Raw genomic sequence first — 27,325 nt, 5'->3', positions numbered from 1 at the left:
GTACGTATCAAAGTTTTATTTTGTTCTCAGGAGGAAGATTACACAGAACCATCCTTACCTGACATCGGATATTTTACAGAAGGTAGTATCAAAAAAGAAATATATATATATATATATATATATAAAAAATACCTTGCAGTTACATGACATAGCCAAGACTACAGTTCTTAGTGTGTCTGCAGGTTCAACCTTCCTTAGGCCTTCTGCTCCTCTATATGCTCTACAAATGGCTTTTTGGATGCTAGCGAAATGGCGGAGTGGATCTTTCACTGTTGACTCCTTTGTTACACGGCAAAACCAAAAGAGGAGGAGGAGGACAGATCCAGAGGAGGCTGCAGGCACGCAGAGAGGACAGCACGCAATTTTTGCATGTTGCTTACAGCTATAGGAGGGCTTTGCTGACAAGTGAAGGAGATGATGTCCCTGCTGAAGGAAAGTAAGCTCACCTGACCTTGCTCCTTGGTGGGGTTTACTTGTCTGCATGGGCAATGAAGGGAGACTGGGGAGATTGGATACTTCTGGCATATTAGGTGAGTTGGGGTCAGTCTAGAATGACTTGGACACCTGCAATAGGCCAGAAGAGCCATGAACAAACACTGAACACCGTCAGTTACCTGTAAATCAGCCAAATCAATCACCTTGAAAGCAGCTAAAAGGGACTAAGCTCTTGCAAGAATGAATGCACTGCCGTGCAGCATGACCCAGGCCCCTAAAGAAGAGGTGAAACCCCAAGGAAAGGCGTTTTATCTGAAATGATTCTGCTGAAAATAAGCATTGCTTAGGTACAGCAAATGTGAGGCTGTCTTGTGTGTTGGAAAACTTTCCTTGAGAGCTCTGCCATGGCTATGCCATGGGAAGGACCGGAGAGGCCTTGAGGTGATGGAGGCTTGGAGAAATTTTGGTGGCTGGTGGTGAGGGTGACACTGAGTCCAAACCCCGCTCCCTGTCCTCGTGTCCTCCATGGCGCACACATCCCACATGGTGGGGTTAGGGTAGCCCATTTGGGCTGATGCCATCTTGGCAGCCATAACCTTCTAGCTGTGGCTGAAGTTTAGGGCTAATGTGGATGCAACCTCACATCCCTGGGGCCAGGTAGACATCACCTGAGATGCCATCAGGCAGGGACATTTGTTTGCAAATAAAAATAATAGCAAACCCCTAGGGCTCTCTCGCTACTCCTTGCACAGAAAAGGTGTTCTGCAGCGTGGGGGACCTGTGAAGTCCAGGTCTGCCCAGCTGGGTTTCCTGCACTGTCCGTAGCCTCTGCAGGTCCTGCAGTTGCGTCGTCTGATGGGGAGATTTGCCCGGAGAGCCTCAGGGCTGGAGGCAATTCTCTGTGCACGACCCAAAGCTTTGGTAGCAGGGAAATGCTGCCTCCATCTCTGTGCCTTTGTACTGGCTTGGAGAGGGGGTCCCCAGCAGTGTGGGTGAGGTTTGGAGATGGGACAGCACAAGCTGAGGACGCCAGCTGAGATCTTGCCCTTTGCTGCCTTCCCCCAGCTCCCTAGCAGGCTTTTCCTAAGAGCACAAGCGAAGGGATGTGGGATCAAGCGAAACAAATGACGTGGAGGGCTGGCAAAGGCCTGGCGTGCACTGAGCATCGCGGCTACTGCTTGCGAAAGACCAGAGTCTGGAGCACATTAAACAACAACAACAACAAGAAGAAAGGGAGCTGCGGCAGCAGGCTGCTTAGTCACTCATCTCTCCAGCTCTGGGTCCAGAAATGTCCACCTCTCTGAGGAGCCTGTTTTCTTCTCCACCCAGTCCACATAGTTAGAGACTTTGGTGTACACACCATACACCTGCTTGCTGCCGCACTCCTCTGGGCCACCCCATGAGACCAGCCCTTGGGCCACCCACCTCCGGGTTCCAGGGTCCTGGATGACGAAGGCTCCCCCGCTGTCTCCCAAGCAAGTGTCCTTCCCACCTTCATAGTAGCCAGCGCAGAACATGTTCTCGGTCACGCTGTAGTTCCCCGACCGTGACTCATAGCTGGTCTTGCACTCCGCATGAAGCACCACTGGCAGTTTGACATACTGCAGGATGTCGGACAGTGTCCTCATGCCCGAGCTAATGATCTCGTCCACCGTGATGTTAGGGTTGGAGATACCCCAGCCAGCCACCAGCCCCAGCGTGTTGGGGTAAGGCCCCTCCAGCTCGTGCTGAAACTGGGGCAGGCAGACAGGCATGACGTAGTGCCCCATGGTCACCTTCTCCTTCAGCTTTACCAGAGCGATGTCGTGGTTGTAGTTCTGGATGTCAAACTCCTCGTGAAGGATGATTCTCTCCACTGTCCGGTTGACAGCCTCCATCTTGTTCCTCACATCATGAAGGGCCAGGTAGACAGTGACGTGCTCCTTGGAGACGGGGATGACAGTCTTGTCCCGCCGCTGGGAGCGGAGCACGTGGGCAGCTGTCAGCACCCAGGAGTCTGAGAGCAGGGCCCCGCTGCCAAACCATTTGTCGTTGGGCACCCGGGACATGTCCTCCACCACAATCAGGGCCTGCCAGGGGAAGAATCCAGGCTCTGCATTTCGCCCACCAATGATGCGCTTGATGATCCCAGGCAGAGGACGAGCTGGCCGGCCACACACTGGGGAGAAAAGGGACAGGACAGTTACTCCCAGCACATATCTAGGGAACAAGTGAAAAGGGACATCCCTGTAGATTATGCCACATGACTGGTTATCTTCAAACCAAATGCTCACTTGTGGTTTTTTTTTTCCATGGAGGGCTTCTCCTTTTCTTGCTGGATAAAGCTCATGCTCCCTGACATCTTCACCCTCTCCTGGCAGGGTGCGCGTCAGAGCTTGAAGCAGGCTGGGCATTACACCCCATCCCCTGTGCCAACAAGTCTTTGGAGGTATGTCTGTCAAAGGAACACATCTGTCCTTTTGAAGGGTTTTGCCTCCTAAAGCCAGCTCCAGCTCCTTTTGTGTCTTCCTCGCCTGGTGGAACCATTTTTGGTGGCAGCGGTTTGCCCTCCTGGGAAAGGGGCAGTCTATTGCTCTTCCACAAGGACGGTGGGGTGACCTTCTTCAGCTCTTTTGAAGCTAGTCATGGACAAAGAGGCCAGTCTGAAGCCTGCATGGGTTGTCCAGTTTCTTCTGTGAAGCAGAAGCCACCGTACGTTTCCCTAAGCCTGATGGCTAGGCAGGAGACCAGGAGACCTCAGTGCCAGTGCTGCCTGTCACCAACCTGCTACATGACTTTGAGTTCTTCCGTTCTTTCTGCTTGTCTGAGCTATTTCGGCAATACTTTTGGAGCCCAGACATCTTTCTTTGCCCACAGCCCCAGCTCTCCAAGAGTTAAAAATAGCCATACAAAGCCCTCTGACTCTCCCATGCTTTCCATGGCTGTGGACAATGAGGTATGGATTAGAGACATATCTTGTCTATGGGTCAGTAGAACCTGTTGGTTTCCAGGATTTGGGCCCCTTTTCCCCACGTGCCCATGGAAACCCCAGTCCTCACATCTGCTCCCACCTGGCACCCTTAAAGACCCAAGGAGGATCACAGACAGCTGTCCCGGGAGGTACTGCTAGGCCTGTGGCATAATCTACTTGCAATGATGAATGCACATTGCTCAGCGCCATCCATCATTGCACCTTTGGGGCCTGAAATACCTTCAAGGTGAGGCAGAGGCTCCAATCTCCCCTTGCATCTCCCCAGGACACATACACTATGGAGCATGGCTGTGTGGCTCCCATGGTCATAGCAGCCTGCCCAGAACAAGCCATTCTTCAGCTGGCAATGAGACAGGACTGAATCGAAGCTGAACCACTATACCCTGTGCTGGACTGGGGAAGGAAGCATCTTCAGAGCTGAGAGCTCCCTTCTCCTGCTGTCCTGGCTCTGTGGGAGTCCATCCTGGGCTTGGCCATGTGCAGTCAAGGCATGGTTAGTCCCATGAGCTTGCTCAAAAAAAGTTGCCTCCCAGCTACCCTCTCCTTCCTCACCTTTGCCATAGCCTGTGAAAAGATGATGTGAATGCTCTTGGCCAGGAGAGCATGAACTTTCAAGGCACACTTCTGTTTACTAGCCCAGGTGGGTCTCCAGCCTGAAAAGTCTCCACTGAGCTTGGGAAGGGTCAAGCTCTTGGTACCTGTCAAGGTAGGGCTGCAGCACATACGGTCCTGTCACAAAGGAAGGTGGAGACCCCTTGATGAAAAGGGAGGGCTTGTGCCAAGGGGTGATATATGCCGGTCCTCCACTCCAGACGGGCCGCAGGATTTACTCTGCAAATAGAAGGCTCATCTGGTGTAAAGAGTGGGCTGGGCATGAACATGGACAGTCAGAATTGTGTATAGCACACCATGGGGCCATGGAGGCTTTTATCCCCAAAGCTGTACCAGATCTTCTGGCACTGAAGTCAGGTGTGGATCCAGCAAAACATGCGAACCAGGGTGGGTAAGCAGGATTAGATCTTAGTATCGGTTTACACCTATGCGATTTGTGCTCCAGATGAAGACCATGGTTTACACCTATGTGATTTGTGCTCCAAATGAGGACCATGGTGCTACCAGATTCCTTAGGGAAGAGGAAGTGGAGGCATCCTTCTGCTATGTCAAAGACCTAGCAGATGCTATAGTCTCTGCCAAGGCTGGATTGCACTAAAACATGGCTGTGACTTAAAGGGTTGGTGTACTGTTGAGCTGGTAGGTGGGACAAGGAGATGGCTTGAGGGCCAGCCTGCACTTTGCAATTCCTCTCTTTGCAGTTCAGTTGCTGGAGTGATTTGGCTGGATCCACACCACTTCAGAAGCAGAAAGGCCATATGAGTAATCCTGCAGCCTCACCATGCTCTGTGAGCTCGCTCAGCCCTTCCCAGACCATCCAGCCACTTGCCTGGATCCTGCTCAGTGTGCCAAGAAACCCAGGGGAACGCTGGTGGGAGGACTGGACCCTGACATCAGCCCAGCCTCACCCCTCGCTCTGAGACCCATCACGAGATCTGTGGTCTCATGGCCATGGCATTTGCTCTCCCAGAGGATCTGTGGCTGGAGAAGGCTTAGCCGTGGGATGTTGCCTAGCATCATGGGCTTTACTCCTGCATCTTAAGTCCTCACCACAATTCTGGCAGCCAAACCAGCATCCCTCTGCTCAGCTCCTCAACAGACCCAGAATTAATGTCTGAAGAGCCCTGATGTGCTGCCTGGTTTGCCTCCAGAAGATTTATCCGGATGCTGTGACACGGCATAAGGAAGAGGAGGGACTCAGCATGCTGAAGGTGGCTCTGAGAGGGTTGGACAGGGTGGGCGGCTCTGAGAGGGTTGGACCGGATGAGCAGGGACAATTCTGCCCCTGGGGAACTTAAGACCTGGGACATGGTTGTTGGCGGTGGGGCTGGTTCACGCCTGTGGCAGCACCGTGGAGGGGGACTCCCAGGTTGCTTGGGGGTGCTGATGTCGCTGGGAGGTTGTGGGAGATGATTTGGGCTTGCCCTTCTACATCTGGAAGAGTCCTGAATCGCAGCAGCTCAGGTGCTGGTCTTATCCCTCCAAGTCTGCAAGTGGAAAGTGCCAGGACTCTGCCCCGATGCCCTCGGCGCTGTGAGGGGCGGATGCAAAGCCTCGCAGAAAGAGGGTCTGACCCCCCAGGGTGGTGGGATCGGGGCTGAGAGTCAGCCTTGCAGCCAGGGCAGGAGCACCACGAGCTGCTAACGTGGATTTATGGTGACTGGGGTCTGCTGCTAGGAAAACTGCGACTCCGGCAGGGAGGGACCATGGTGAGTCTGCCTGTGTGTGCTCTGCTCCTCTGCCTTTCGCAATGCTGCAAGGAATAGAAAACGTGCTCAGGCAAATAATTCCTGCATCCCAGCCCAGTCCAGCTGGTCTGCTGCACCGAAGATGCTGGCCGTCCCAGGGAGATGATTTTAGAGGAAGCACATCCAGCCAAATATTTATTCTATTAAATTACATATCAAAAATGCTGACCAGGCTGCAAATGCTCCCACTAATGGCAGAGGCAGGCGCGGAGTGGCCTGGAAGAGGAGTTTCTGTTGATGGGGAGGTGGCGTGAGACAAGGGGGAAGATCTGAAGAGCAGCTGGCCAGCTGCTGCCTGCAGATCCTGATCTCAGAAGAGCGTCACCCTCTCTCTGGGATTTTCCATTTTCCTGAAGTCTCTCTGACTCCTGTCACTAATCAGGAGGCCTGGACATGGCCCATGAAAGCAGCTATGGCCCCAAAAGATGTCTCTGTATGCTCCCAGCTCAAATTAGTTCAGGCTGAAACATCAAGGAGAGATGCAGGGAACAGCCGCCACAACAAGAGCGGCCACAGCCCTGGTCTGGGAGGCTCTGTGGGATGCGGGGAATCTCAGGGGGTCCCTCCTCTGGCCTTGCAGTCGCTCAGCGTGGTCAGAGAGCAGATACCCCGCATGAGGCTGAGCCAGCACCTCTCCAGAGAGCTACCCCTGCACATCCGACCACAACCTACACCCAGGGCTGTCTCCAGCCCCCTTGCCTGGCAGCCAAACCTGGCCCCACGCTTGGCTATGGCCAGCCAATGTCCCAAGGACTTCTGTTTAATCCCGAGTGGGCGCCTGGCCTGGAAACTCGCTGGCTGCAAACCTTTCTGCTCAAAGGCTTGGGACTTTTCCTTCCCTGCGAAGTGGCTGGGTTTTTCTGCAAGACTTGGAGAGGTGCTAATTGCTCCTGCATGTGGACGCACTGCTAATGGGAGCTGACAGCCAGTGGCGCTGGGCAGCTAATGCTCTGCCCTTGGCTGGAGCCATCTCTGGTGATGCTGGGGGCTGAACTTGGCCAGTGGGCTCTGCGCTGGGGCTGCTGGTTTCCTTGTCTGCTGGAGAAGGGAGCTCGGGGAGCCCTGACAGCCGGGATGGCTGTGACCCCACTGCTCCTCTGTTCTTCCAGGGACACAGGCTCTCATCGCTGCTGCCCAGTGCCACTACTGCACTCTGACTCTCTGGGCCAGCTGGGATAGCAGGAGGCCTCTGTCCCATCACCCTCCTGGCCATACATTGCAGTGGTTGGATACGTATAGCCAAGGCATGTGGCATTGTCACCAGGGAGCAGGGTCCCTGCCTAGGGAAGTAGCAGGTCAGGTCAGGCATGGAGGCATCCACCACCCCAGCGCGTCCCTGCTCTGCACCTCTTGCCACAGGAACCAGCCGCCCCAGCACTAGTACCTGGTCGGCAGGACGGCAGCTTGGTCCCCAGCTCCTCGCTCCTCCACACCCCCGATGCGTCGCACGTGTAGGTGGCTGGAAGAGACAAAGCGTTAGCTGAGCTGTGGCCTTGGCATGGCAGCGTGTCTTTTGGCGCGAGGAGATGTTGCCCAGCTGCCAGGACCCTTTGAACCCTGTTCCAGAGCAGGAGGTGACTCCCTTTTATGCACTTAGTGCTCCATTCCCTGGGGGGCCCTGGCAGCTGTGCCCCCACGCAGGGGACATGCTGCCACCCTTGGTTTCATTGCCTGGAGCTGTCTGGAGGGCTGTGCTGAGCCCTCAGCCCCAGCTGGCAGCTGCTGCCCCGTTAACGCTCCCAGCGCCCATTTCACTAATGCCCGTGGGATGCTGGGACCAGATGCATGGGGCCAGAGGGTGTGCAGGGGGATATGAGCACCAAGACAGGAATGTGAGGAAATCCTTTGGCTTTGCTTGCTGAGGGAGGAGGAGGAAGAAGGGCTGGGGCGTGTTCACACCCCTTCTGCTGCCCAGAGCTGGGTCTGAAGGGTGTGGAGACCTGTGGTGCTTGGCAAAGCACCTCGTGGTGTCTGTGGTTGTGGACCAGAGAGATAAGGGGGAAACTCAGTCTGCCATGATCCCACTGCCGTCTGTTCAGCTTTGGCTATGTTGGACATTTGCGTGCTGGGATGGAGAGCCTTGTGGAGCCCTTTCTGAGGCTGCTGGACCTGGTGCTCTCTCTAGCAGCAGCTTCTTTCACAGAGACACAGAAAATTTCATATGCTGCAGGGAGCAGATGGCAGGGTGTGAAGGCAGAGCGCAGAAGAGCAACCAGACTGCTCTGCCGAGGCTGTGAGACACACAGGCAAAGCACCAGGCAGTGCTGACTCCATCCTACCTCGCTGCGGAGCAGGATGCAGCCAGTCTGACAATCCGGGCAGCGCAGACGCAGGGTGTGATGTGTGTAGGCTACATCCACAGCCTGCTGCTTGCAGAGCATCCCGGAGCAGCTGTCCCACGCCCCCCCCACTTGCGAACACCCGCACCCATGGCCACGCGCCCACCCGCACCGTGCCGTGGGGACGTGGCCCAGCCCCACCGCTCACCGGTGCTGTTGGGGGCCATGTGGTAGTAGGGGTGCTGGCAGTGGTACTGGATGGCCGCTCGGTAGGTGGTTAGGTTGTTCCTCGAGGAGAAGGTGACAAAGCCGTGCTCCAGATCCGGCGGCGCTTTGCAGTCAGCAACTGAAAGCCAACACAGAAGTGGGTTTTGAGATCCGTTTCTTGGGGCATCCATTCAGCCCGCAGGCAGGTACTGCTGGGCTTTGGCATGTGATGGTGGTCCTGTGGGGCAGAGCGAGGGCCCGTATGGTCCTGTGTCCCCTTTCTCTAGGGCACTGCAGGAGGCACAGCCTGACATGGCCTCAGATGGCAGCAGGAGGCTGTCCCCAGGCAAGGCAGCCTGTCCCCGTGAAGCACCACCACCCTGCAAAGGCAGGGCACGTAGCTGGCACTGCTGGGCACCAGCAGCACGGCTCACCTGCAGGCTGCACAGCCAACACCACTCATGCCAGTGGAGATCCCACTCCTGGGAGCCCCTCCTGTGCTATTCACTTAGTGCAAGATCTCTGCTATACCTTTGAGAGTGGAAGAAACCTGCTCTGGCAGGTGAGATCCATTGAGAGTTGGTCGCAGAGTTTGTCTTTGTGTCCCTTAGGAGTGGGCAAGGAAAAGCAGGCAGTGATTCACTGACCGATGCCATGCTTCAGGGGTGCTCCTTTGTGCATAAAGCTTTGCTGAGAGCATGGCCCCATCCCTCCTGCTCTAGGTCTTGCCCACCAAACAGTGCTGATCAGCATTTATAAATCAGGCTGAGCAGCCCCAGGTGCTGGCTGTCCTTTGATGGCAGAAGATGAAGGACATCGAGAGCGTGACTGGCTGGTCTGCAGGCAAGCGGAAGGCCAGCAGATGTGGATGAGACCCCACCTGCTCACCACCCCCAGACATGGGCAGGTTTGGCTCTGCTTCACCCATCCCTGGTGTGAGCTCAGTGTCTGACAGAGGGAGACGGATTTCCAGGGTGCTGCTGCCCTTCCCAATGGCCTGTCCACGGTCCCCTTTCTCCCCCAAATCCCTCACAGTGCCCTGCCCAGCCTCTCCTCCCAGCTTGTCCCCTGGATTGGGCTTGTGCCACCCACCCCAGGAAGGATCCCAGGCTGCGAGGTGGTTCAGCAGCCAAAGCCAGGCGTCACCCCGCGGGAGCTGTGGCTCCCTGACACGTGGGCAGCTCACAGCATGCTCGGGTGATGCTGTGCAGCCTCCCCCTGCCCCATCCCCGGGGGCCCATCCCAGGGGAGCGCAGGAACCAGGGTCTGATCCTGCTGGGAAATGCACGGCTGCGGAGCTGGATTCTGCCACACTTAATGTGAGGGGTTGAGTAGGGGATGGGTGACTTTGCAGAAAGCAGGTCCTGTGTATCAAGGATGACGTGAGCTCTGCGGTTCTCCATGTGCTCCAGGATGGGAAGGGGGCAAGGACAGGAGCCCTAACTCCCCACGCAGTGATCCAGGCTAACAAAGAGAGAATCCACTAGAAGCAGCAGCTGGCACCGGGGACATGTACCGATGCTCAGGGTTGCCTAACTGCTTGGGTGAGAAAAGCCTGGTTTGTGGCAAAACGCTGCAGCTCACCATTCACCAGGGTCCCCTCCACCCCAGCAGGGACAGCAGGTGATGGGATGGGTGTGTGGGTGCAGCCAGGTTGGGTGCAGGCTCTGGGCACCTGTGCCTTGCAGAGGGGCAGAGGAGGGGACACAGACCCCTCTCACCAGCCTGGGGCGTCTCCAGCTGGCCTGAGCTTTCCTGCTCTCTTCCCATGGTGCTTGGGCACACAGTACGTCTGTGCCATGGTACCAGCAACCACGGGACCTTTATAAGGTGCTGGGTGATGCTGGGGTTTGCAGGAAGGAGGGAATGGATGCTGGGGAACCAGTCTGGCTTGCACAGCTGCTCTAGGTTGTTTATGGCTGCAGGGCAGCAGTCATCGCTGTGTGTCCCTCAGGTCTGGGGCAAGCCTGATGCCTGGCTCTTGCACAGAGGTGTTGCCCCACCAGTGTCCTGGGTCCTGCTGAAAGGGTGAGGGGAGAGAGTGTGAGCACTTCCAGACTTTTGCCTTGGGAAAGGGGCCATTTAGCATCTCTGTCTTTGCAGGACCAGAGTCCCCAACATGCACGTCCTCCTCCTCTCCCAGCCTCTGCTCCACACCCCAGCATCCTTCAAGTGAAGCCTCCACTGTCTCGGGAAATCCAGGGTGCATGTCCTGAGCGCTTGGGGGTATGGATGGGGCAAACACCAGGCTCTGACCCACTTCAGCTGCAACCAGCCTGAGGCCAGCCCGTCCTCACCTCTGCTGGGCCAGCAGTGGGGAGCAGAGGGGAGGCGGAGGAGCATCCACCCCCCCGTGCTGGTGTTGGGGCTTGGTGCCTGCAGGAAGGGGCTGGTGATGCCAGCCCATCCTCCAGGCCTCCTTGCCCAGTGGGTCTGAAAGGCGCCAGGATACTCGGAGAGAGGAGAGGAAGGAGTGTTTCTTATTTGAGACTTTGGGCCAGGGAGGAAGGGCAGCAGGAGGTTGAATCCAAACAAACAAACAAACAAAACCGCCGCCTTGGAGGGGGAGCTGAGCCGGGCCAAGGCATCCGAGCAGAGAGGGAGGGATGGTGGGGATGTGCTGGGAGCTGGCGGCAGCGAGTGATCCGCAGGCAGCGGTGCCGGGGCCGGGCAGGCACCCTTCCCGTGGGATGGCGTGGCAGAGGGAAGGGGGGGCTCGAATCCAAATTTCCTTCCCCCGTCTCGGGACGGAGTTAACAAAGCACCAGGCGTGGAGGGGTTAAGAGTGCCATGCCAGTTAGACAAGCCACAGAGATGGGTTTGGCAGCCAGGCCGAGGCAAAGGGGACCTGCCCTGGTACTGGACAGATCAGAGAGGGGCATCGAGACAGGCTGCCCGTCGGCGCCAGCCTCACGCAGCCACTTGCTCCGAGCCAGCTCTTCCCTCTGTCTGGTTGTCGGCTCTATCTGCAGCTGCACCAAAAGCAGAGGGGAAGGAGGAGAGCAGAGAGAGAAAGCCCAATTAGTAGATGAGCAGAAAGAGGCATGCAGGAAACCCAGCCCCCAAAACACCAGAAATCGTTAATGAGTGCCCGACCAGCCGTGCCAGCGTGCCGCGGATGCTGGCGGAGCCACAGCCGTGCTGGGGACCTGCTCGCTCTTCTTGGTTGGGGCGACGTGGGGACAGTGGCTGGGAGAAGCTGTCACGGGGTTGTGTTTAGCCTCGCCAGGCCACGGAGCTGGATTTTATCCACCTTGGCTGAGAAGTTTTCTATTTTCTGCATTGCTTTCTAAAACCATTTTTGCTCATGCCCTGCCTCTCCCAGACATCACGAGGAGGTGGGAGGCTTTGCAGTTTGGAGGCCTGAGTTGCCCATTTAGGGGCTTCTTGGCTTTCAAAAAAAAAAAAATCTTAGAAATTTAGTGTAGTGAGTCATATCACACAAGAAGGGACCAGTTCCAGCCTGGCTGGAACAATGCAGGTAACACTTTCAATTTTCTCCAAAAATGAATACTTTTTGGGGTTAAAAATGTTTACCTAGATTTTTGTTCTTTTTTTATTAGGCAATGCCAATTTTTATCTGATCTCTGCTCAAGCTGGATAAAATCAATAGGAGACTGTGGTAGTGAGAGTGGTAGAAGTGGGGAGTTCCTTGGTAGGGCAGAGGCATCACTAGCCCCACACATTCTGAGGAGCCCTTTCAGATAGGAATCTATTTAGCAGGTCTAAGAGCCTTCCGTTTTCCATTTTGAGTGAGCAAACATGAATTAAAACTCCAGAAATACTCTCCTAAGGTAAGATTCACAGTATCATTAAAAGAAAAAGGATCTGCCCAGATGGGGAGAGCCTGGATCCCAAACATCCTCTGAAAGCATCTCACCCACACTCTCTGGAAGGTCTTGGGACCTTCTCTGAGTGTGTTTGCTGCTTTTCTTCTCTCTGGGCCAGCCTTACAGCAGACTGAGCAGCGGCGAGAACCTCCCTGAGGGTTGAGGGTGTTTGGGGGAAAGGGAAAAGGTGTTACCAGGTACACCTCCCCAGCCTGAGCTGAGAGAGGAGCTGGGTGAAAGAAGAGGTGACGCAAATGAAAGAAGAGGTGATGCAAATTGTCACCTGTCCTTTCAAATGACGTCTCCTTCCTTCACCCCTTTTCTCCTGTTTTCAGGTTTGTAAATATTTGGTCAACTTTTCTCTCTCCTTTCTCTTAGCTGAGCAGCACTCAGTTTAGGCTAGTACCTGGGACCTCTCTAATGCCCTGGGTCTTAGTAGCCTCCACTGGGAAGGAAATTTGGACCAGGAACCAGATTATCCCAAACCGTCCCAGATTTATCCAGTGGAGCTAGCTCTGAAGAGCCAGGGTTGCTCTTTCTTTGACAGGGAGAGAGCAAAGCAGCTCACAAATCAATTTATGTGAGTAATCTAAATAAAAGCACCAGCCTCCTGCTTGTGGCATTTGGAGCGAGCCCCATTGTGTTATCCAAGAGCGAGCCAAAAGAGCTTTGCAGTTACGTAGCCTCTCTGGCTGGGTTTGTGTCTCTGAGCAAGGAACTCCACTCTGGCAGGGCAGCTCCCTTTAGCATGGAATGATTTCAGCAGGAAAAGGATATTGGCAGGGTGGGGAAGGGTATCCTTACTTTTGCAGATAGGGATCTTGTTACTCCAGGTCCCGTCCTTTAGACACTCGATCTGGAAGGAGTCGCTTTCCAGGTTATCCTGTGCAGAAGATGCCAGACAAAAAAACTGTGTCAATGTACAAGGCAAGGAAATTAATCTCTCCATAAAAAGTAAATTTCTTGGTGGTTTAGTCAAGATATATCCAGACTTCCCTGGAAGAGGACTTTTCTAGCTAAAAATTGCAATGAAATCATAATGAAAAACTTGAAGAGTTTTGTTGTTGCCAGCAACCCAGTTGCATGCTGAATACAAAAGAGCTAGCGTCATTTATTCCTGGTCTAGGTACTGGGTTGGATAAGGAGGCAGCTCTGCGTGAAGGATGAGTCTGGGAGGAGATCAGAGAAATACCCAGCTCCCTGTCGGAAGTCAAAGCGGGCTACTGGTTTGGAGGGAAGACAGCCACCCCATGAGTCACCCGCGCTCCCCAGCTGTTTCCCGGAGAGGGCCTGCCAAAATCCCAGCCACTTTGACTTGCCGAAGCTGTCCCAAAGTCCCGGAGGACCTCCCGGTCTGTGGAGGCTGGCCTCTGCGGGGCTGCCCAGGAAGATGAGCCAGTGCCCACCGAGGTGGGGAGCAAGCAAAGGCCTGGCAGCTTCCCCAGGGCTATTGCTGACTTTTTCTGTGGCAGAGGTGCCAAGTCTGGCATCCTGTGAGCTGGCCGGCTCTGGAGAGATGCTGAGAGGGTGACTTGGTAAAGTGCCATCTCTTCTCTACATCTTTGGGAAGGAAAGTTGGTGGGTCTCAGAGGAGGCTTTGTCCTTGCCCCTGGGGAGGGTGTAAGGATGATGTATGAGGTTGCATTCACTCTCTCAAACAGAGATGCAATGGTTCTGGGAGGCATCCTCCTTTTCCTACCCAGTGCCCAGCTCCACACTGTCACCCCATACCTTCAGTACTTTGTATCCAGTGTTGCAGCTGATGACAACCTGGTCTTTGAAGGTGTACATGGCTTGAGAAGGCTCGATTTTCCCATTGATTGGTGGTTGCACCAGTGGGCATGGGTTTCCTTTGAATAAAGAGCAAATGAAGAAAAACAAAACTCAGCTGAATAGATGGAGCAAATGGAGAGTCCCAGCTCTGCCACCCAGTCCCTGTAGTAGGGTCTGAACATCCCTGCCCTGCTCTTGCTGTTAACCTACACAAGTATGGCTCAGCCAGGCTCTTCTAGCAGGAGTGGAGGTTCCAGGTCTTTCCCCCAGTCCTGGGCTGCTCCTGGCTTTGGGCATTACCCTGCTGGGAGCTAATAACAGTAGCTTTTGCAATTATTCTGCCCAAAACTGCACTGCTTTGCAATGTGGTCTTGTTTCAGGGCCCATCTGGCATAGGACAAAAAAGCACCCTTTGATGGAAGGGCTCCACGTTATTTTATTACTCTCGTGATTTCTGGCACAGACATTTTCTGCAGACAGGATCATGGACCACCAAACTCGTGGTCTCCACCTGCAGGGTTTACAAAGCCCTTCCCATTGCCCAAGCCCAGAAAATGGAGGAAAGCAGCAGGAGTTACCAATTGCTGTGTATGACAGCTTCCAGCCTCTGTTCTCTCCCGAGTTGTCACTGTGGAAGAGGATCTGCACGCTGTTGGTTTGGGTTTCAATGCGTCCTGGGGACTTCTCTCCACAGAAAGGGCCAAACTCCCTACGGCCAGCTTTGATCTGCCAAGGGAAAGAAGAGTGGGTGGCTTGAGGGGGATTTTTGATCCCTGAGGATCGCTTCAGCCTGACGCTGATGGATGGGGCTGCAGTGGGGTCAGTGGGGCTTAAACATCACGTGTTGGGGGGATATGAACTGCAAGAGGGTCACCATTGGCTAAGAAGGTAAAATTCAGACATGGTGAGAGACATGGGTTCAACTGAGCACAGGGCTCCTGCTGGCTTCATCACCCCTGTTAAGACTGGGGTGATTTTGGTCCCATCACCAGGGCACTGCGAAAACAACAGGAGAGCGAGACAGGAGGAGTGTGCAGAGCCCTGCTTACCTTGATGTAGTCATAAGGACAGGTCACCTCGGGGTGGTCTTCCACATCGAAGCTGTCCTCAAAGCTCAGAGTGATGAAGAATCCTTCTTCCAGCTCGATGCGGTACAGGCAGTCCGAGCTCTTGGGGTAGGGGCTGGGGAAGTCAGCGCTGGCCACCACCCCGCTCCTCTGTGTGTAGAGGTTGTCGCTGCACTCCACTGAAACACAGCCATGGCTCTCTCAGAGCCCTGCCAGCCACATCCCGGCCCTGACCATGCTCAGGAGCCCTCCCAGTGGAGTGGGGTCTTCTGGGGAGTCCATGGGCCCTGATTATGGCTCTGTGCAAGGAGAACCTCACACAGCCAACCTCCAAATATGCCTGTGGCATAGAGGGTCCTGAGCTGAGAGCTAATCCCAGCTAATCTACCCAATGCAGATTCAGAGCAGAGACCAAACCTTTTCATTTCTCTGACTTGAGGAGGTCTACAGGGCTTAGCTGAGGAGCATAGCCCGTGGGAGAAACCACATCTCCTTCCCACACAAGAGGACTGCATGCCTTGGGCACTCTCCAGACTCAGGCTATTGGTCTGTAGGGGAAGAGGCACCTCGTCCCTCCCGGCAGCAAGAGGGCAGTTCTCCTTCTGTTTGGTAGGTCTGTTTCCTGCTCAGGGGCCCCTCTGTGTGACCGTCCCCATGTCCAAGCTGTGCCTGGGCAGTACCTTTGCAGGTCCTGTTGTCGGAGTGGAGGATGTAGCCGAACCGGCAGGAGCAGTAGTACCCGCCGATGTAGTTGTGGCAGTAGTGGTCACATGCCAGCTCCTCGTCGCTTTTCTCCAGGCACTCGTCCACATCTAGGATGGAGGCAACAAGGAGTCATAGAACCATAGAATCATTAAGGCTGCATAAGACCTCTAAGATCATCAAGTCCAGCCATCAACCCAATACCACCATGCCTGCTAAACCATGTCTCAAAGTGACACATCTACACGTTTTTTGAACACCTCCAGGGATGGTGACTCCACCACTTCCCTGGGCAGCCTGTTCCAATGCCTGACCACTCTTTCAGTAAAGAAATTTTTCCTGATATCCAATCTAAACCTCACCTGATGCAACTTGAGGCCATTGCCTCTCTCCTATTGCTAGTTACCTGGGAGAAGAGACTGACACCTGCCTCTCTACAACCTCCTTTCAGGTAGTTGTAGAGAGCAATAAGGTCTCCCCTCAGACTCCTCTTCTCCTGACTAAATAGCCCCAGTTCCCTCAGCCGCTCCTCGTAAGACTTGTTCTTCAGACCCTTCACCGCCCTGCAGCCCCCCATGCATCACTCCTCGTGGGGACATTTGCCACAGCACTGACAAATTGGTTGTCCCATGTAGTGGGTCACGTGAGCACTCAGCGAGTCGCATATGGCCCAAGGGCTGCACACAAGGACTTCCCTTGCTAAGGTCCCCAAGGCGGGCCTGGGATGTGATCCTAGCAAATGTGTTATGCTGCCCTAGCAAGCAAGCTGGACCTGGACAAGGTCCTCTACAACCCTACTGTAGGCGACCCTGCTTCGGCAGGAGGGTTTTACTAGATGACCCACAGAGGTCCCTTCCAACCCCTACCATTCTGTGATTCTGTGATTCTGTGGTTCTGTGGTCCTGCAGGCTTAACCGCTCCTTACCCACGGCGGTGTAATGGGCGTCAAAGCCGGTGAAGCGCTCCTCGTTGGAGAAGTCGGACCTGAACGTGAGCCCCATGTAGGGCCCCGGGGACAGGATCACTTGCTGGCCGGGAGCCTGCTCTGTGTCTGTCGTCTCCCTGCCGCAGAAGGTTGCCAGCTCCTGGTCCTCAGCTTCAATCTGTTAGCAGAAAAAAAGTGAGTGAGTGCTCAGCAGGGCTTGGGACTCGCCCCCTGGGCTGTGCTGAACGCTTGGGTAGCGCAGGAGTTTGACATGTCCCTGGGGTGCTCCCAGTGCTGCTCACCTCTGAATTTTCTCTGTGTGGGGCTGTGGGTGTCTGTGAGCCTGGAGAGCCCATGGTGCCTGACTGAGGGAGGTCAGGCTGGGCTTGGAGTTGTGATCTGCACTGGACAGCTTGGGTCTCTGCCCGCGCTTGCCCAGCCTGTCCCCTACCAGGGCTCAGCAGTGTCTCTGTGGGGCTGGCTGCCCGTCTGGCAGCCTTTGATGGCCACAGCCTAAGGGTGCAGCTCTGCACCCCTGGGTGCCCCGTCCTGCTCAGCCCTGCGCTGCCTTGGACCTAAAAATCAATTCCCAGCCATTCCTGCTGCATTCACCTCACCTTCTGCAGCCAAGCAGGACTCTGGGGATGCTCAGAGCATGGCAAGTCTGACTCCCACTGCTCTGGCTCTCTGAGATGCTGTTGCTGCAGCAAAGCAATTAAATAGTTTCTGCAAAATGAACACAGGGACTCGGGTCTGCCCGCTCCTGCCTGTGGTCACCCTCTGAAGCAGATGCTGAGTGAGCAGGTAGCATCTGGGATGCAGGGAGGAGCTGGGGGGTGCAAGGGGAGGATGCAGGGAAGGAGCCTGTTTGGGAAGTGGGGTGAGGACGTGGGCAGGCGGTGCAGAAGAAGGGGTGTGAAAATCAGCCCCAGGCCATGTCATTCTCACTCAAAGCTGTACCTGAGATGCTCCCCCTCGCCTCCTCCCTCAGCCCAAATGCTGATCCGGGCTGCAGCATCTGTGTGAGGGCTGTGCTGCTGGGAGGGTGCTGGGACTCCAGAGGAGCCCCTGCTCATCGGTTTTACATCAGCTCAAAGCAGCAGCTGTAATTTGGATGGTGTTTGTGTCCCCTGGGCTGGCTTGGACACACTCGGTCCTATCTCTGCCACCCAGGGTCCCTGTCTGGTTCCAGACCTGCAGCACCAGGCACTCTTTGGACTGGGAGCCACACGCCCAGAGGGCTACAGGAGGGGACCAGCAGGCCAGCGTGCCCTGTTGTCACGTCAGCATGCTCACTAGCTTTTAGAGCACAGCCGTGACCGTGCCTTCAAGCACTGTAATACCTGCACAAAACCCTCCGGTTTTCCCTGGAAACCTCTTCCTTCCTTTTTCCTCACCGTTTTCCCCAGGACCATTTTAGCATTGACCCCATCTCCTTCTCCAGCAAATCCCACCCCCAGCCCCTGTCTCGACCACAACCTCTCCCAGCTCATTCCCAGCACCCTGCCTGCTTTCCTCCAGGAGATTTGAATATGAATAAACCCTCAACTGAGGAATGTGACGAACACCACCACGCCAGCTCCTGCTGCTCATGCCAAGCCAACGCTATTTGAGGCCGTGATGAAGCGTGCAGCCCCCCAGTCCAAGCCTCGGGAAAACAGCCGCCTGCTCGGGGACCCGTGGGGTCCCAGAGGTGTTGCAACGCCGTCCCCAGCTTATGTGGCCTCGGCGAGGCGAGAAGCTCCTCTGGCTGCAGCCCTGTCTCCTGGAGACCCTCGGGATGCACTGGCCGGGGAGGGTCTGGGGCTGGAAGGGAAATTTCCCAGAGCTGAACAAGCAGGGCGGAAACTCACTCACACCAGGGAAAGCCAATGTGGAAATGGCAACTCAGCATGCCTTGACATTGCCTCCAGATATTTTCCATCCTCTCATACAAGCTGGAGCTGGCCAGAAAAGAGAGAGACTTTCCGATGATAAATTTTAAGAATTTGGAGAAAAAACACGCACCTCGCATTGGGACAAAAACCCAATTGAATTTTAATTTTTTGTGAAACAACATTCTGAAAAAAAACAAGGAAAACAAATAATTTGGGATCCATCTGGTTTCAATCCCTTTGAAATATACTGTGGTGCTGTAGAATCTCTTTCAATTCTGAAAGAAAGATTGTTTTGAAATGTGTTTCGGACTGAAAAAAAAGAAGTGTTTTGGACTGAAAAGCAGGGGTGCCATCACCAAAAGCAAAGGAAAACAGCATTTCGGCCCCGACACGCAGTCTTGGCTGTGCAAGCGTGCAGCATGCAGCCTTTTCTGCAGAAACTGCTTTTTCTTAAGGAAAGCTGTGGGAAGGAGCAATTTCCAGCCAGGACCTCGGTGCGGGGCTGGTGGCTGTCACCTCTGCAGGGACACACGAGCCACCGTGTGGGCTCCCATCCCTCTCCTCCAGCCCCGGCCGGTGCAGGACCCACAGCACAGCATCACCGAAGCACGGCAAAACCACCCTGATGCCCTGTGTATTGGCCCGAGGATGCTCCCGCCATAGGTCCAGCCCCAACAGTGCACCCAGCATCGCTGGATACAGCCCCGGAGCAGCAGGATGAGGCCCGGGAGAGTCGTGCTCTCCTTGCCGAAGGTATCCACGGCCCCTTATCTGTGACGGGTCCCATGCCCTGAGCCACAGGGAGCAGACACAGCCCTCCAGCAGTAAACTAAACAGAGAGGTCATCATCCCTGGTTAATATTTGCTGCTTCTGCTGAGGACTGTATACTTTTTCATAGATCATTTACATCCAGTGAGCAGGCTGGTAATTAAATACTGGTTGTTTGTTTGGAGTTTCTCCCTCTCGGGTCACGATGTCGACGTTTTCACTAGAGAAGATGTGTCCCTGAGGGAAATATCAATTGCCGCAGAGAAATTCCCCATAAAAATACGCTGAAAGAATCCTCCTTTGAAAAATAAAATATAGTGTCACTCTCGTGCCACTGCCTCCTGCCATCTCCCTCTTTCTGCTTGCCTCCTTGTTCCCTTGTTAAGATTTCTGCCCCGCTGGACGGAGGCAGTTGGGGGTCCATCCCGGGCTGTGGCTCTGTCCCCCTGAATTTTGACTTGGGCTGTGGCTAAGAGAAGGGGTGACCCAAGCCGTGTGGCCCCCCTCTCCCCCATAATGACTTCCCCCTTTGGAGCAGGAGGCAGGAGCTGGGATGCCCTGGCTCAGCAGCAAAGAAACGCTGTCCCAGGGCATGGGCTGCTGGAGATGCTGGAGCAGAGATGCTCTGGAGATGCCTCCTGCAGCGGGTGGGTTAACAAACGCTGTGAACACCAAGGGGAATTTGGCCCGGCAGTTCAGTGTCTGCTGCCGGAGAAGAGCAGGCAGCCGGCAATACGGAAAAGCTGCCGCCACCCCCCCCACCCCCAGCCCTCCAGGAATGCACTAATTGGACTGATGAAGGCCAAACATACCACTTGTAATATATATAAATGGCTCATTAGGCAGAGAGATCGCAGCGCTGGGCTGAAGACACTGGGAACATGACATGGGGAGGAGACGCTCAGAGACAGGGCAGGGCATGAAACAGCCCCTGCCGAGCTGCCTTGCAGTTAGAGTGCACGCAAGGAGGCAACACCCAGACGAACGGGGGTTTTTGCGAAATGAGTAATGCTGCTGCTGCTGCTGCTGACTGTTGGAAATGAGGCAGGGACGGGACAGCCCCAGCCGGGAGCAGGAGCCTGCATGTAGTTGTCTTGGAGATCCTCTCCCCAACGTACATGCGTCCTCCCCCCGGTACACGTTAAGGGTCCTTTCGTGTGCAAACGTGCACCTGAATTTCCATGGGAACATCCGTGGCAGCCATGCTGTGGGGGAAAGGGGAGGATGGATGGTTTCCCCCGCTGTGGACTTGGCTCGGTGTCTGGAGACCGTCCCCTCCTGCAGGCTGCTGCACCCACATGCCCTATTTCTGGGCCAGGCCTGTTGCCTGGGGGAGCTGGGGGTGCAAGGAGAGCCCAGGCGGGATGCTGGGGTGCTGAAGGAGCTGCTGGCTCGCTCCAATGCCTGATCCTCCTCCTTTCCCTGCTTGAGGGCTGACAGTGGTCCCCAGTGGTGCAGGGGGTCACCGGTGACACCGGACTCCTCTGCGTGTAGCCAACGGGATGGGAAGGTCGAGCAGCAAAGCCCTGGGCTCTCCCCTCCTCCCAGCTGTCTTCTGGGATTTGAGGTGCTCCTCTTGGGACCCCACACCCCTGGGGCATGGATTACCCCCTGGCTGAGGCCAGCTGTTAGCACCAAAAGAGGACGATCTTCTACTGAACCCCCAGTTCATGCCAAGCCCAAATTTGTGCTTTTTCCCCCTCCTTTGGGCACAGCAAGGTGTAAACAGGTCCCGTGCACCCTTCTCGCAGCCCCAGGATGGGCATGCACTGCCCTGCATGCAGCATTGAGCTCCTTCCCTGGCCCTGCACGGGCCCTGCCAGCGCTGCGTCGAGCACTGATGAACAGTGCCCGTGCAAATCGCCCAGGATGCCATGTGCAAAGCCAGTCCGCTACGAGCCCTAAATGCCGCACCAAACCTCAGGGAGATGCGGCTCCATCACATCATCAATCTTTCATAACCCCCCTCCCAGAGCACCGCTTCCCGGGGCTGTAGCACTAATGCTCTGCCTGCAGCCCTGCCTCCCCAGCTTGGCCCATACCAATGTTTTCCCCATACCAATGTTTTCCCCTCTCCAGGGCTGGCAAAAATTGCCTCCTGTGCTTGATTGGGCCCTTGGCCACCCTCGAGCAAATTTATTTGCAGACACTGATTTTGCCTGAGATACCTGGCCAGCTCCTGGGCACCCACACATGGGATTAGCAGGAGTCCTGCCTGGTTGAGCACCTGACGGCACAGATCCTCCCTGGGGACATGGGTGTGAATAGCAGCTGCAGAAATGTGTCCCTAGTGCCACACGTGGCCAGAAGTCTGAATACAACATGAAGAGGTGCATCCAAGGGACACCTGACTTGTGTCAGGGGAGACGGGACCCACCGGACCCACAAAGTGTCACAGACCCCTCTGCCCTCCTGCCCCCATACACAGTTGGAGAGATCTGTCACAGATGGCCCCTGGGCTTGAAGGAGTGAAGGAAAAGCCCTATGGCATGTCCTGAAACCTGCCAGGTCTCAAGGATGTGCCTCAGAAGTCAGGATTTCATCTCCCATCTCTGGCCTTCCACTGGGATCTCATCTCCCACCTCCCCGCCTCTGCCACAGCGCTCCTCAGTGACACTGGTCAAGTCACTTAACCTGATTTCCCAGTCATGGTCATGGCTTTCGAGGTGCCCTGGGCCAGTGCTGGACACCTGTGTGCAAAAGTGCTCAGTGCTGGGTGACCCGACAAAGGAGCTGGGCAAACCACGGTAAGACCTCCCACAAATGAGGAACCCCCACATCAGCTCCCTGGGGATAGCAGCGAGCTGTGCAGAGCCTGCTGAGGAGCATGGTGGAGGGCAGGAGCCGAAAGATCCGCGCGGATGGCTGCTCCTTCCCTGTCACCCTGGACCATGGCTGAGGGCGGCCATCCAAAACCTGGGGCGAGGTTGTCTCCGACATGCTGGGGCCGGGGGCTCAGCTCCCCGAGGCAGCATGCTCCTGGTGTTTCCTACCTGCGTGGGGTTTCTTCGGGTGGGTATTTTGGGGATGGTTGTTCCTCCCGTTCCTCTTGGCTCAATTCCTTACTGAAGTACCGCTCCCCCTCTCCGCCACCCCCGTTTGCACAAAGAAGACTCCTGGCCTGTGAGCCCATCTTTAGAAGCGATGTTCTTTTTATATATATACACACACGCATGCTTATATGTCTATATATATAAATAAACAGCTATTGTTTTAATTAGCCATTGTTTCAGAGCTCTGGAAACTGTTCCCTTCTGAAGACCACCCCGAAGGCAGAGATCTGCATGGGTTTACAGCTCGGCTCGCCCTGAGCTTGCCACTCAGGATGACTTTCTACACTGCTCGAGAGCTTGGGTGTGTGGGCAGCCAAGGAGGTCAGGAAAACAAAGGCCAGGGCATGGTGGTTTTCTGCCCATCCTGAGCTGGGTCCCCACCTTCCATCGGGGCTGCTCAGCCCCCATTTTGACCTCCTTCTTATGGCAGTCAAGATGATTAAGACCCTGATGGAGAGCCTGGGTGGACCCATGGTCAGAGGCATTTAATCATATATTTAACCTGCGCATCTCTCTGCCACAGGATGCTGCGGGGATTGAATTCACCCACGAGTTCAGAAAGTAATGATACAAGGTGATGGAAGGGGAATCCACTGAGCGCCATCGTGTGGCTTTCTGAGCATCTTCACCGGGACTGACAGAGTATTACAGAGAAGCACCTATATTTCTTGGGTCTGTAATTATATTCTATAGCTATGTTGGCCTCTGTCAAAGAGCAGGCTGACAGTGTTTTTACATCTTGCACTGATGCAGACAGAGGCTGGACACACAGACTTAAGGAGGAAAACAGCCACGGAGTAATTTGCTGCTCTGCTTAACATTTTCTAAGCCGGTTGTTCAGCAGCATCAAGATTTCACCCCTACCCAGCAGAGCAGCCTATGGATCTCCCATAATCCATCCATTTTCAGCACTTCTCAAATGTAATTCTGTGGTGGAGGCTCCGCGAGCTGAGTAACAGCCCCGAGCAAATTTATACAGCTGAGATCTAAATCCCTGTGAAAAATACCGCCTTCTTATGGAAATCCAGCGGCAGGGCGAGCTGTGGTGCCAAGTTGGCACCATGGCCAAATAACAGGCAGCCTTATGAAAAAGGAAAAATGAGCAGGGGGTGAAGGGCGGGAGGAGGGGTAAAGCTTGGAATGGGGAAAGTTTCCAAGAAATCCGCTCCTTGAGCTTACTGGGTTTTTAAAGCAATATATCTCTATATATGTCCCTGGCCCTTGTGCTTGGAGAAGGTCCAGGAGAAGCAGAAAGAACTAATCAAACCTCAATGAGAGCTGTTAGTAGCAGAATGAGTGCCAGCACAAAGGGGAAATTAAAGCAGCAAACCACAGATCCTAGAGGAAAAAAAAATACAAATGTTTGCTTTGTTTTCTTAGGGCAAGAATAAAATAATAATTTCAGTTGGATGGCAACTAGCACCAGGGCTGAGTTCTGTGGTTCCAGACCTGGGTGCAACCTCCACCTGCCGCTGTGCAGAGGGACAGGGTGAGGCTTGTGCTGGGCGATGGGCTCAGGCATGTTCAGCCGGGCAAACCTAGAAAGCACCTGCTTGCTACTGCTGGTCTGCTAGAAAGCATCAAACGTGACCAAGTTCAAAGCTGTGGACACCCCAGCTTGTCCTGGATGTGAAGGATAGACGTGCTTGGAGAGACCTGTGGTGCAAGAGGCGAGGATGCTCTGTGGCACTGCAGTGTGTGGCCCACAGCAGTTTCTGACAGGTTACCGTCCAGCAATGAAGCAGACTGAAATCTTTTGTGGTTTTGGCCATGACAGCTCCCTGGGAACCTCCATAGCTTATTTGTGCTGCAGGTGTTTGCCAGCAGCAGCCCCAAAGTTTGCATCTCAGCTGTGAAACGGGTTTGCATTGAACCCCAGGGAGCCTTTGCGTCTGTGCCCTGCAGCTTGTGGGAGGCTCTGCTTGCAGACCCCAACCTGCAGCCCCGAGCTCAGGTCTAACCTTTTGCTTTTGCTTCCCTGAGGGCTGGATGGAATGTCCCAGGAGCCTGCAAGCCGCGGCCAGGGATCCAGGCTGGCTGCCAGGTACACCCACAGCCATGGCCTGGCAAAGGGTGCCCAGCTCAGGGGTCTTCCTCGCACGTGGCTGGAATCAGAGTGGCACAGGCTGGGGGTTTAGCCACAGGGGTTTCATCAGCCCATGGGTGTATAAAGCCCATTGGGTCCAATGAGAATTAAGTGCCCAGATACTTTCAGAAAACTGGTCCTTTGTTGTTAAGCTCTGAATCTGGTGTCCCACTCACTGGTGGTCCAATAGATGTTCTCAGCTTACCTGTGCTCTCCCCGTTGTCCACTGGACTGACAAATCCTGTGCCCAGTAAACGGGGAAAACCAGCTTGTTCCCAGCTTTTCCAGCATTACCCTCTCTCAGCTGGCCAAACAGGTCTGCTGTCTACCCCACCATCTGCCCCGTGGTATCACAGCTTACCTTCACGTAGTCGTATTCACAGAGGTAGGATGACTCCAAGTCAAAATGCATGAAGTACAGCTTGATTTTAAATCCGTCAGGTACAGAGATGTTCCACGTCACTTCTGAGTCGCTGGGATAGGAATCGGGGAAGTTGGGAGACTGGATCTCCCCAAACATGTCCGTCAGCTCGATGGCATCCGCCGCACAGAGCAGCAAGGCACAGAAGGACCAGGTCAGGGGGTACCTGGAAAACACATGTGAGGAGGTGAAATGAAACTCTGGCAATGCCAAAACCTGTTAAGGGCTCAGTCTCTTTCCCCAAGTGGGTTGTGTAAGGTCACACACTCGAAACGGCTGGGCAAGGAGGTGCAGCACCATGTCACCTTGAGCAGCTCAACCAAGCCGCGGGGAGTAGAGTTGAGGGTGGGAGCTGCACGTGGCTCTCGGGAGGGGAAAGCCCCTTTGAAAGGTGGGTGAAAGGGGTGCAAAGGCACCTCCACAGCTCCCGGCCAGCTCCGGGCGCCATCAGGGGCTTGGTGTTTCTCATGCTTCTGGGAGCAGCAGCCGCTGGCAACAGGTCCTTTAACTAATAGCGCTCTGATGGTTAAATCTTCATTTAATGGAAGAATAAGCATAAGAATGCTTAACAAAATAATGATGCTTCTAAATCCGTTTAATGAAAGCATCATGGCAATAACTGCTAAGTATCGTTATTATTATTACTGGTTAGCCTCATCCTGCCAAATTGGGATCATTCACTCTCATTAAACAGCACACGTCTTCGCAGCTGGGCAAGGACAGACTGTGGGCCCAGCACAGTAACCCAGCATGTCACGCTCCACTCTTTTCTGTTTTTCTCTTTTCCTTTTCTTTTCTTTTCTTTTCTTTTCTTTTCTTTTCTTTTCTTTTCTTTTCTTTTCTTTTCTTTTCTTTTCTTTTCTTTTCTTTTCTTTTCTTTTCTTTTCTTTTCTTTTCTTTTCTTTTCTTTTCTTTTCTTTTCTTTTCTTTTCTTTTTCTTCCTTTTTCTTTTCCTTTCTTTTCCTTTTCTTCTTTTTCTCTTCAGTTATTAGGGTGCCACTCAGCCCAGATGAAGAAGCACACAGAGGCTGAGATCCTTACAGATCTTTCGTCATCAAACTCAGCTTTTAAATAATCTCAACGGAAAGAGTTTGTTCCAAGTTGTTACAGACTTGTTTGTCCCAGAGGAGGGCAGAGAGGACAGGTAAATCAGTGGCAGTTCAGCTGACCTCGCACCAGCCTCACGCTCTGTTTAAGCATGAAAGTTTGCACAAACCAAGCATTTCTCCATGTGAGGAGACAACCCCGCCCGTGCTGGAGATGCCAACACAAAAGCTTGTGCCATTGCGTGGGACCCAGAAAGAGGAGCAGACCTCAGGCTCTTTACACCCAGTGCAGTGCACAAAGGAAAAGAAACATGCAGGAAATTAGAGCCATTAGAGACGAAAATTTCCGCTTTCTAAAATAGGTACCAAGGCCTGGCAAAGGCTTCTAGGTGTGTATTACAGGCGCTGGAACTACTTACACGTGCACGTACACCCGGTTTCAAAATCAGGGCTTGATTTAGGTATGCTGGTGAGGAAACTGAAGCTATATAAGTGGATTATTTTTAACCTGTCTGTGTTTTTTCAAAATCAAGGCAGTGGATTTCTGCGGCTCATCTGTATAGTGCCATCACTTTTCCCAGCTCTTCATTACAAAGCAAAGTTAATGGGAGCTGAGAAATTGGGATTGATTTTTCTTTCAGGCAGAGTGAGGCTGAACATGCCTTTTTCTGACAGCTTGTCTGAAACCACAAAAATGTGTGAAGGGAAAATCTGTTTCTCCTCTGGTCAGACTACGTGCACTGGGGCGGGATGCTCAGCTGGTGTAAACGGGCATCACCTCCTCGACTTGAACGGGCCATTTGCCGGTGCAACTCTCTGCTTTCCCTTTAAACAGGGGAGGCAAAAACAACATCAAACTGGCTTCCCATGCCAGGAAAGTCTCAACTTCACGTAAAAGTGATAAACGACCATGGCGTGCACAGAAACCTGCAGCCCGTGCAGCACGCCCGGCCTCGCTCGCACCTTTCGCCCGCGGAGCGTGGCAGATCGATACGCCTGGGCTGCGTGCCCGTCACCCGAGGCTCGCTTCGGTTCTGCCGGGATGCCGGCACACCAGCCGGGCTGCGGCACGAAGCCAAGACACGAGCAACGCCTCGTTCGCTCGCGGATGGGGAATCCAAAGCCACGGTCATCGGAGGGAAACCTTCCCCAGAGGGATGGCCCCCCTTGCCCTGGCGTGCGGGACCCCGGGGTCAGCCCGTCGCGGAGGTACTCACCTCATCGCGCTGCCCGGAGGGTTTGCCGGTGGGTTTGGCGTGGAGGATTGCTGGTGGGTTTGCCGGGGACGGCTTCGCCTCCTCCCCAACGCTCGCCTGTCCGCCTTATCTCCGTCCGGAGATTTGCGAGCGTGTGTGCGCCTATGTGTGTGCGCGTCTGGAGCTGTCTGGCATTTTCCATGCCGGTCACGCCTTCCCCTCCCCGCAGCCGTTCCCCACATCCCCGCAGGCACGCCGGCAGACCTGCCCGCACCGGGCCCGGCCCCCCCAGCCCCGCTCCCGCCTCTCACGCCGCGGGGCTGCCCCT

At 54.6% G+C, this 27,325-nt stretch overlaps 1 protein-coding gene across 2 annotated transcripts; it reads right to left on the bottom strand.

The window, feature by feature from the left end:
• MASP1 (MBL associated serine protease 1) lies at positions 1-27,103 on the bottom strand. 2 transcript variants are annotated; one of them, XM_075418099.1, is made up of 11 exons: positions 27,019-27,103; positions 24,696-24,921; positions 16,550-16,727; positions 15,603-15,734; positions 14,905-15,101; positions 14,434-14,581; positions 13,814-13,932; positions 12,887-12,965; positions 8,254-8,391; positions 7,151-7,225; positions 1-2,593 (listed from the first exon to the last, which is right to left on the bottom strand). In XM_075418099.1, exons 1-11 carry the CDS (start codon positions 27,021-27,023, stop codon positions 1,698-1,700), a joined length of 2,193 nt encoding a protein of 730 aa, XP_075274214.1. In that variant the 5' UTR covers positions 27,024-27,103; the 3' UTR covers positions 1-1,697. The 2 variants fall into 2 exon arrangements, with proteins under 2 accessions (XP_075274214.1, XP_075274215.1); XM_075418100.1 differs by lacking the exons at positions 1-2,593; positions 7,151-7,225; positions 8,254-8,391 and adding an exon at positions 10,692-11,224.
• Positions 27,104-27,325: the final 222 nt, after the last annotated feature.

This window comes from Opisthocomus hoazin, chromosome 4, assembly GCF_030867145.1.
Source record: "Opisthocomus hoazin isolate bOpiHoa1 chromosome 4, bOpiHoa1.hap1, whole genome shotgun sequence".
In the NCBI taxonomy this organism is placed as follows: domain Eukaryota; kingdom Metazoa; phylum Chordata; class Aves; order Opisthocomiformes; family Opisthocomidae; genus Opisthocomus; species Opisthocomus hoazin.
The sequence above is the reverse complement of the archived record's forward strand: the minus strand, read 5'-3'. Positions and strand labels throughout refer to the sequence as shown.

What these genes read in the sequence shown, in the direction of transcription:
- MASP1 (XM_075418099.1), bottom strand. An exon ending in CGACAACAGGACCTGCAAAG is followed by an intron (nt 15,102 to 15,602) that starts GTACTGCCCAGG and finishes GCTGTGTTTCAG; the next exon opens with TGGAGTGCAGCGACAACCTC. An exon ending in GCTGTCATACACAGCAATTG is followed by an intron (nt 13,933 to 14,433) that starts GTAACTCCTGCT and finishes CTTTATTCAAAG; the next exon opens with GAAACCCATGCCCACTGGTG.